Consider the following 9,601-nt stretch of genomic DNA (forward strand, 5'->3'; position numbering starts at 1 on the left):
TATTTTATTCACATTGCCTCACCAAGAAAAGTAATAAAAAGATCAGAAAATATTTATAAAAACTACAGCTCTAACTGCAAAAAAAGCCCAGATACAACGAATCTACTGAAAAAAAGCCCAGATACAACGAATCTACTGGGAAAAAAAGCCCAGATACAACGAATCTACTGGGAAAAAAAGCCCAGATACAACGAATCTACTGGAAAAAAAGCCCAGATACAACGAATCTACTGGAAAAAAAGCCCAGATACAACGAATCTACTGGGAAAAAAGCCCAGATACAACGAATCTACTGGGAAAAAAGCCCAGATACAACGAATCTACTGGGAAAAAAGCCCAGATACAACGAATCTACTGGGAAAAAAAGCCCAGATACAACGAATCTACTGGAAAAAAAGCCCAGATACAACGAATCTACTGGGAAAAAAAGCCCAGATACAATGAATCTACTGGGAAAAAAGCCCAGATACAACGAATCTACTGGGAAAAAAAGCCCAGATACAACGAATCTACTGGGAAAAAAGCCCAGATACAACGAATCTACTGGGAAAAAAGCCCAGATACAACGAATCTACTGGGAAAAAAGCCCAGATACAACGAATCTACTGGGAAAAAAAGCCCAGATACAACGAATCTACTGGAAAAAAAGCCCAGATACAACGAATCTACTGGGAAAAAAAGCCCAGATACAATGAATCTACTGGGAAAAAAGCCCAGATACAACGAATCTACTGGGAAAAAAAGCCCAGATACAACGAATCTACTGGGAAAAAAGCCCAGATACAACGAATCTATTGGAAAAAAAGCCCAGATACAACGAGTCTACTGGGAAAAAAGCCCAGATACAACGAATCTACTGGGAAAAAAGCCCAGATACAACGAATCTATTGGAAAAAAAGCCCAGATACAACGAATCTACTGGGAAAAAAAGCCCAGATACAACGAATCTACTGGGAAAAAAGCCCAGATACAACGAATCTATTGGAAAAAAAGCCCAGATACAACGAATCTACTGGGAAAAAAAGCCCAGATACAACGAATCTACTGGAAAAAAAGCCCAGATACAACGAATCTACTGGAAAAAAAAGCCCAGATACAACGAATCTACTGGAAAAAAAGCCCAGATACAACGAATCTACTGGGAAAAAAAGCCCAGATACAACGAATCTACTGGAAAAAAAGCCCAGATACAACGAATCTACTGGGAAAAAAAGCCCAGATACAACGAATCTACTGGGAAAAAAAGCCCAGATACAACGAATCTACTGGGAAAAAAAGCCCAGATACAACGAATCTACTGGAAAAAAAGCCCAGATACAACGAATCTACTGGAAAAAAAAGCCCAGATACAACGAATCTACTGGGAAAAAAGCCCAGATACAACGAATCTACTGGGAAAAAAAGCCCAGATACAACGAATCTACTGGAAAAAAAGCCCAGATACAACAAATCTACTGGAAAAAAAGCCCAGATACAACGAATCTACTGGGAAAAAAGCCCAGATACAACGAATCTACTGGGAAAAAAACCCAGATACAACGAATCTACTGGGAAAAAAAGCCCAGATACAACGAATCTACTGGGAAAAAAAGCCCAGATACAACGAATCTACTGGTAAAAAAAGCCCAGATACAACGAATCTACTGGAAAAAAAGCCCAGATACAACGAATCTACTGGAAAAAAAGCCCAGATACAACGAATCTACTGGGAAAAAAAGCCCAGATACAACGAATCTACTGGAAAAAAAGCCCAGATACAACGAATCTACTGGAAAAAAAGCCCAGATACAACGAATCTACTGGGAAAAAAAGCCCAGATACAACGAATCTACTGGGAAAAAAGCCCAGATACAACGAATCTACTGGAAAAAAAAGCCCAGATACAACGAATCTACTGGAAAAAAAAGTTTTATAGCTTTTAGAAGGCAAGGATAAAAACAAATTGTAAAAGTGAAGATTATCCCACATGCACTTTGTCACCCAAGGATCTGCATAAACTGCAGCCGGCCCATCTCAGCACCACTTCTTTTGTTTGTGCTTTTTCCTTATTGCTTTCTGTGTCTTTTTAAAAGGGTTTTTCCATCATTTTTTTAAAGTAATTTTTTCCGATATCCAAAGCATTTAAAATTGTGTACGACCCTGTGCCGGATATAATAGAGCGACATTTTATCACACTAGGAATATTCTTATAGTGCCACTAGATGGCGCTCTAATCCTGCATGCAGTACTGATGCTCCTGTCTGCTGCTTTCTAGGAATATACATGGATGTTTGGTGCCCAGGAGAGAGCAGAGCTGAAAGGGGATTCTGTTATTAAAGCAAATAAAATGCCAATATTGTGTTATGGAAAGTTCTGCAAATTAAAATACAATTTTGTGTTTTTATTGCCATTCAATACTAATCTGTTGTGGCCGCACGATGGTTCTCAGCTTGTTACAGTGCGATTAGCAGAGCTCTCTGATGTGGTATTTAGGCTCTGGGAAGTTATAACATATATGTTGATAGATCCAAAATAGTTTTACATCCAAAATTCAGTGCTGACTAATGTCACAGCATTTCTGACTTAAATGAATGTAACTAGATGAAATACTATTTTGCTGCATGCAGCCACCACCAGGGGGAGCTGTTGACATGTGATTATGTACAGCTAGTATTGGACCCAACCGCAGCAGTAGAAGTCTGTCTCCAGTGAGCGCCCTCTAGTGCCAGCTGTATATAGCTGTAGTGAACTCATGCAGTGCTGGGTCTCAGAGCCGTTGCTACCTTCTTTTATGGTAGATTTGTACCTGATATTCAATGTAGAATTTGATGAATCTGCACTAATTGTGAATATATATTACTCTCATTGCTTCTAAGATATGCTGGGCAAGTAGGTTATCTAATGGCTGGGATGAAGGACGCACAGGAAGCACAAATAGGAGACACTCTGCATTTACTGAAGCAGCCAGTGGCTCTGCCCGGCTTTAAGCCTGCGAAACCCATGGTGTTTGCAGGTGAGTTGAACCCTAATACAAATTAAATGGTCGCTGTACTTGATCTCATTCGATAGATAATGTGCAAAATCCCTTTATAAAGTTCAATTAAGTTGGAGTTACTTTTCAGGGGTTAGATAACCTAAAAGTGTCGGCCGGTAGGGTCTCCCTTCTGTCTAAGTGTAATTTGTCTCTAGCAGCAGAAACCCCCCTATATGGATTACCGGAAGTGGGGCTTGGCCTTCGTCTCTCTGCTCCTGCCTGTCAAACTGTATATGCAGGCATAACAGAGATGCAGCCTTTCAGTTAATTGCAGGCATCTCATTAAGCAATGGCGGAAGCAATACGTGCTGAGTAATGAGAGAAGGGATGTCCCAGGACCTATAGTGCTGACAGAATGCTGATAAAGAGCAATCGTCCACTTCAAAAGAGTGGATGGCAAGTTACAGAGCATGTGTATTGGTACTGTTCCAGGACATACTGTTTTATCTACAGTCCATTTAGAATCAAAACTCTGTTCTACATAATATTGTACATGGAACAGAGTATTATGCCAATGTAACTGCAACACGCATCGAAGTCAAAATCTCGGCAGAATTACACCTATAGCCCCTCAGACTATGCAAAACACCAATTGAGCTTTAACAACTTCAGCTCAAGTGCTCAAAAACTGTGTAACGGGGTCAGAAAGCTATTGTACAGTATACAGTATATATTTTATTAGTGTAATATTAAAACCTGTATTACAAGAGCACTTAGTTCAAGATTCAGCCTCCAGATGGCGTGACATCAGAGATTAGACCCATCTGCAAGAGCGTCCTCAACAATGAATATATAGTCAATCACAAGGACTAGACGTGTAATGGATCAGTACAACAGTATAACGAGTGTTGTGTAGAGATGAGTGAACCCGAACTGTAAAGTTTGGGGTTCATACCGGACACCTAGTGTCCAATGCTGAACTCCGAACACTGACAAGTCCGTTTTAAGAGTGAGAGACCTCCTAGCCCTTACTACGACCATTTTACAGCATCAAAGTTTGTGTCTCCATTGACTTCTATGGGGTTCGGGTTCAAGTTCTGGTACCCGAACCAAACTTTGGACTAAAGTTTGGTCGAAACCGAACATCCACGGGGTTCGCACATCCCTAGTGTAGTGTAAATTCTACGTATTTTGCGCCTGAGTACCAATAATGAGGAGATCCTTACCCATTATGTGCCTGCCACTCTCCTAAACACGCGTTTCACTTTTTTAGCTTCTTCAGAGGGTCACAGAGTATACCAAACACTGCCCCCCGGGCACCAGATGTAACCCACTGTATCAATTCCTTTAAGGCTAAAGTTACAGCTATAGAATAGATTGACCTTGACAATTCAAGTGCTTTCTTGTGGGAAGTATGTGCACCCCCCGATCATTTCAGTGGAGAGCGACCATTCCCAGCCAACTCTATTGAGAATCCATGACCGGCACAGGCGCTGTACCCTCGCCTGTCACACTTTAGTAATCCTACTAATTCCTTGTAACAGCCAGGAACGCCTCCATGATTGGATTAGGAACGGTGATCACAGAGTAGATAAATGCCAGAGAACCTTTATTCTGCAGCCGCATTTTTCGTCCCATTAGACTCGGCCTATTTTACAGAAGCCGAGATAATTGAGGAGAGATGTAAGGAAGGAACCTCACGATCCTCCAGGACTAGTCAGCTCAGAGCCGTGACGTGTGGACAAGGTTTTTCTACATTGTGGGGAATTTAGGGAGCGCTGCAGCAAGGGGGTTGGTAATGACACGCCACCGTGACACATAATGCATGGACTGTCTCCTCTCATTTGTTCTTTGAAGCTTGTTTTTCTCGTGAGTGATGCTCGGCGCATGAGAAAAGCCCAAACAATTAACATCAAAAGGGTTTTCTGCGATTTGTAAAATCCTGCGCCCCGCTGATCCCCCGCTGCGGCTCCCCATAGGTGGATTATAATGAGGGCAATCCGGGCTACCGCCCGGGGCCTCCGGTCTCTATGGCCGGATTGCCCTCATTATATGTGCAGCCCCGCGGCACATACCGGACCACTCCCCCAGCAGCGGTGCACAGCCGCTGCTTCTTCTTCGGCCGGGCCAGCACTGCAGCAGTTAACTTCCCTCTGCTGGCCCGGCGGTGTCTCCTAGCTGTGACGTCACGCAGTGCGCGCCCGGCCTGCACTGCTACTTACCACCAGAGAGGAGCAGGAGCCAGGAGGACTGGAGCCAAGCCGGGGGATGGTGAGTGTGTGTGTGTGTGTGTGTGAGTCTGTCTGTGTGTATGTATGTATGTGTGTGCAGGCAGATATCATTGTGTGATGTCGGTTTATATGTATTTTTGTGTTTCAAATGTGTTTATGCGTGTATGTATATGTCTGTATATGTTTGTGTGTGTGCGTGACTGCGTGCGGCCTCCTGCTGAGTATAGATGGCACTGCGTGGCCAGGACGCATCGGATAAAGACACCGGGGGCCATCAGAAGGTAAGTATAATTTTTTATTTTATTCTTTTTTTACAGATTCTATGGTACCCTGGTCCGGAGGAGAGTCTCCTTTCCTCCAAACCCGGGTACCATCCGCACATTGAAACTCATGGAATCTGCATGTACAGATGCAGTGATGCGGATTCCATGTGTTCCAATGCAAGTCAATGGCGGCGAAAGCGCCGCGCTTCCGCAAAATAATTGTTAGTGCTGCGGATTTTTCCGCAATGATAATCCGCAGCGGAAATTTCCGCAGCATGTGCACAGCACATGCGGATTATCATTGGGGAACATGGCAGACCTTCTACCAAGCGTTTTTTAAGCGTTTCTGCAGCGGAATTGCCGCTGCGGAAAAGCTTAAAAAACGCGTAGTGAGCACACAGCCTAAAAAAAATTATTATAATTAATATTGTGCCAAATTAATTTCACGTGAACTATCACATGATCTATCACAGGGGATCATGTGACATGTCATACATACAGGTATGTGTGCATGTGTGTGTGTGTGGGGGGGAAGGGGCCGTGCCTTCTAAACTGCCCGGGGTACTTGCTACTCTAAAGGCCCTGTCACACATAACGAGATCGCTAGCGAGATCGTTACTACGTCACAGTTTTGAGATCGCTGGAGAGATCGTTCGGGAGCCGTCAAACATGTATAACTTGCCAACGATTTCGGCCGCCCCAGCGATCTAACTAACGATCTCGTTGGTCGCTGGGACGCTGTCACACAGCAGCTATTTCAACGATCCACACTCAACGATACACACTTTGAGGGACTGTACTGTGACAGAAAGGCGTACATAAAATTACCTTTCCGCGCCCACTCATCTTCGATTGGTGGACGCTACTGCGTTCTGATTGGCCGGGGGTTTTTAAAAAGGCGACGTTGGGGCAATTCCGCTCCCTTGTTCCTATCTGCGCTTTGCTTTCGGATCGTAGCAGTGTTCTCCGGGCAAGTTTCGTCCATCTGGGATTTGTTGAAGCCTTGTCAGCGTCCTGATTTTTGGATCCTAGTTGCGTTCTACTGCTGTGATTCCATTCATTTGTGGATTTTCTTCAGCTGTGACTGAACATTGACTTTTGGGTTTTTCAGGCACTGTATTGCTTTGTTTCCACGGTAAGTTATTTTAGTGGATTTTTATCACACTCAATAAGTATATATTTGCTTATATATTGGAGGCCATTTTTAGTCAGCAAATGGTGTGTAGTACTTTTTACTTTGTTTGAAAATGTTTCATGTATGCTCACTGTATTGCTATCCTTTTCAGATGGCTTTCAAAAGTGAAGAGTTTGTGAGGGAAATGATTGACCTCTACCGCTCCCTGCCGTGCCTTTGGCAAATAAAATCAACAGACTACTGCAATAGAGAGAAAAAGAGGGAGGCCTACCAGCAATTGATTTCCCTCTTTAAAAGGCATGGCCCCAACGAGAAGGTGGATGAAGAGCTGGTGAAGAGAAAGATCCAGGGTCTACGTACCGTATATAAGAAAGAACTCAACCGGGTGGAGAAATCAAAGAAGTCAGGTACCGGCACAGATGAGGTTTATGTGCCGACATTATGGTATTATGATTTGCTTGCCTTCACCCGTGACCAGGAGCTACCTCGGCGAATGGTGTGTACGATACGGCAGACCCCGGAAGAAGACCCCGACATACGGACTGACTCCCCTGTTGAAGATGTAAGTACCTTCTTTGCTTCCCTGTAAATAGCATTTATACTTTCAATGTACATGCCATAGTTTAGCCGCCCCTCATATTTGTTTTTTAGTGCACGTGTACCCATGCTGGTCATAACATACCTGCTGGATGTTGTAACCAAATCTTAACTTTATTTTTGTGTTCCCACAGCACCATTGGCAAGATGACGACATCTCGGCTACGGAACGTGGTATGGAGGAGGCGAGTGTTATGTCAAGGAATGAGGAACCTATGGCATCGGTGAATGAAGACCCTATGGCCTCTACAAGTGAAGACCTTGTGCCTCGGCGACAGAGAAAATCAAGGAAAAGAAAGGCCAGCTTGCCGCCATCGCCAGATCTAGTATCTCTGGCGAACAAGATTCTACTTCTGCAGACCCAGGCCAAGCGGGACAGCTTTGCAACATATGCTGGCGAGAGACTACAGAGGCTGGATGACCGACAGAGGGCGCATGCAGAAAGGGTCATGTTTGAGACTTTAAATAAAGCGGCAGCCGGTGAACTTAATGAAACGTCTACTGTACATACTCTGATTGACCCTGGCCATTTTCAACAACATTCTTGGACCCATAGGCCGGACCCACTTCACAGCACACCAGTGCAGAGGATCCGGCGTCCACAAAGCCTTGCCCCCCCCCCCACAGTATCCCATGTGTTCTGATTCTTTTGTTTCCCCCAGGCACGGATACACAAATACAGGTAATCGATATGAAGAACTATAGTGATGTTTCATTTCAATTTTTTTTTATCATTTTGTAAATATTGTTAATTTAATACTTATTTAAATTGTTAAAATTGTTTATATTTTTGTTTGTTTATAAAAACAAGGTTTATTGTCCTCTTTTTTAACTTTACCCCTGCCCTCTGATCTCACCCTGATTGAAATAAAAATGTTTTTTGGTTGCCTTATTTTCTGCTTTACCTCTTCCCGAGGGTGGGACCCCTCACCCCTGCCCTCCGATCCCTTCCCAATCTCCGTTCCCTCCCCTCCATTGTCTACCGTCTATTCCCATCCCTGCTCTCCGCTGGTGATCACCTCCTCCCCTTCTCCTCCTCCGGCTCCAGGCTTTATCACCTGTCTTCTGTCTTTTCCCTGTGTCCTCTGGTCTTCTTCACAGCTGGTTTTCTTCCCCTCCTCTTCCTACTTCCCTTCTTTTAGTCTTTGGGGTCATAGTCATGGTGCACGGTATGGCAATGATCTGCCATACCATGCACTATGAGTCTGACTCAGATTATAGGTTGTATATACTAGATTCTTGATAGGGCGTTGATCCAGGGAACTAGTCTGATTGCCGTATGTGGAGTCAGGAAGGAATTTTTTTTCCCAAAACGGAGCATGGGTTTTTTTTGCCTTCCTCTGGATCAACATGTTAGGTCTTCCTTATAGTTTTCATACTATGTTCCTATTCTTTCCTCTTCTCTCTTCTTCTTGAATTAGCTGGCATCTGTGAAAGCCGACTTCAGACGGCTTTCCTGCCCCCACACAACTTCAGCTAATAATATCAATAAGTAGGCGGCAATGAAAGCCGACTTCAGACGGCTTTCCTGCCCCTACACTACTTCAGCTGATAACATCAATTAGTAGACAGCTATTAAAGCCGACTTCAGACGGCTTTCCTGCCCCCACACAACTTCAGCTGATAATATCAATAAGTAGGCGGCAATGAAAGCCGACTTCAGACGGCTTTCCTGCCCCTACACTACTTCAGCTGATAACATCAATTAGTAGACAGCTATTAAAGCCGACTTCAGACGGCTTTCATGCCCCCACACAACTTCAGCTGATAACATCAATTTGCAGGCGGCTATTAAAGCCGACTTCAGACGGCTTTCCTGCCCCTACACAACTTCAGCTGATAACATCAATAAGCAGGAGGGTGTGAAAGCCGACTTTGGAGTGGGCTTTACTGCCCCTGCACTGCTTGTTTTAGGCAGTATCACACAGGATAGGATTAGATACACAACCCGTCAGGCAGTATCACACAGGATAGGATTAGATACACAACCCTTTAGGCAGTATCACACAGGATAGGATTAGATACACAACCCGTCAGGCAGTATCACACAGGATAGGATTAGATACACAACTCTTTAGGCAGTATCACACAGGATAGGATTAGATACACAACCCGTCAGGCAGTATCACACAGGATAGGATTAGATACACAACACGTCAGGCAGTATCACACAGGATAGGATTAGATACACAACTCTTTAGGCAGTATCACACAGGATAGGATTAGATACACAACCCTTTAGGCAGTATCATACAGGATAGGATTAGATACACAACCCGTCAGGCAGTATCACACAGGATAGGATTAGATACACAACCCTTTAGGCAGTATCACATAGGATAGGATTAGATACACAACCCGTCAGGCAGTATCACACAGGATAGGATTAGATACACAACTCTTTAGGCAGTATCACACAGGA

General features: G+C 44.0%; 1 protein-coding gene across 1 annotated transcript; it reads left to right on the forward strand.

Annotated features, from left to right (window-relative positions):
* Positions 1-6,505: 6,505 nt before the first annotated feature.
* Positions 6,506-7,861, forward strand: LOC141229243 (uncharacterized). The gene is made up of 2 exons (XM_073667432.1): positions 6,506-7,144; positions 7,314-7,861. The coding sequence occupies exons 1-2, from the start codon at positions 6,695-6,697 to the stop codon at positions 7,821-7,823; spliced, it is 960 nt and encodes a 319-aa protein (XP_073523533.1). The 5' UTR covers positions 6,506-6,694; the 3' UTR covers positions 7,824-7,861.
* The last annotated feature ends 1,740 nt before the right edge of the window (positions 7,862-9,601 follow it).

Source organism: Phyllobates terribilis, unplaced genomic scaffold, assembly GCF_046119375.1.
Source record: "Phyllobates terribilis strain yellow unplaced genomic scaffold, ASM4611937v1 Scaffold_468__1_contigs__length_1428546, whole genome shotgun sequence".
Classification (NCBI taxonomy): domain Eukaryota; kingdom Metazoa; phylum Chordata; class Amphibia; order Anura; family Dendrobatidae; genus Phyllobates; species Phyllobates terribilis.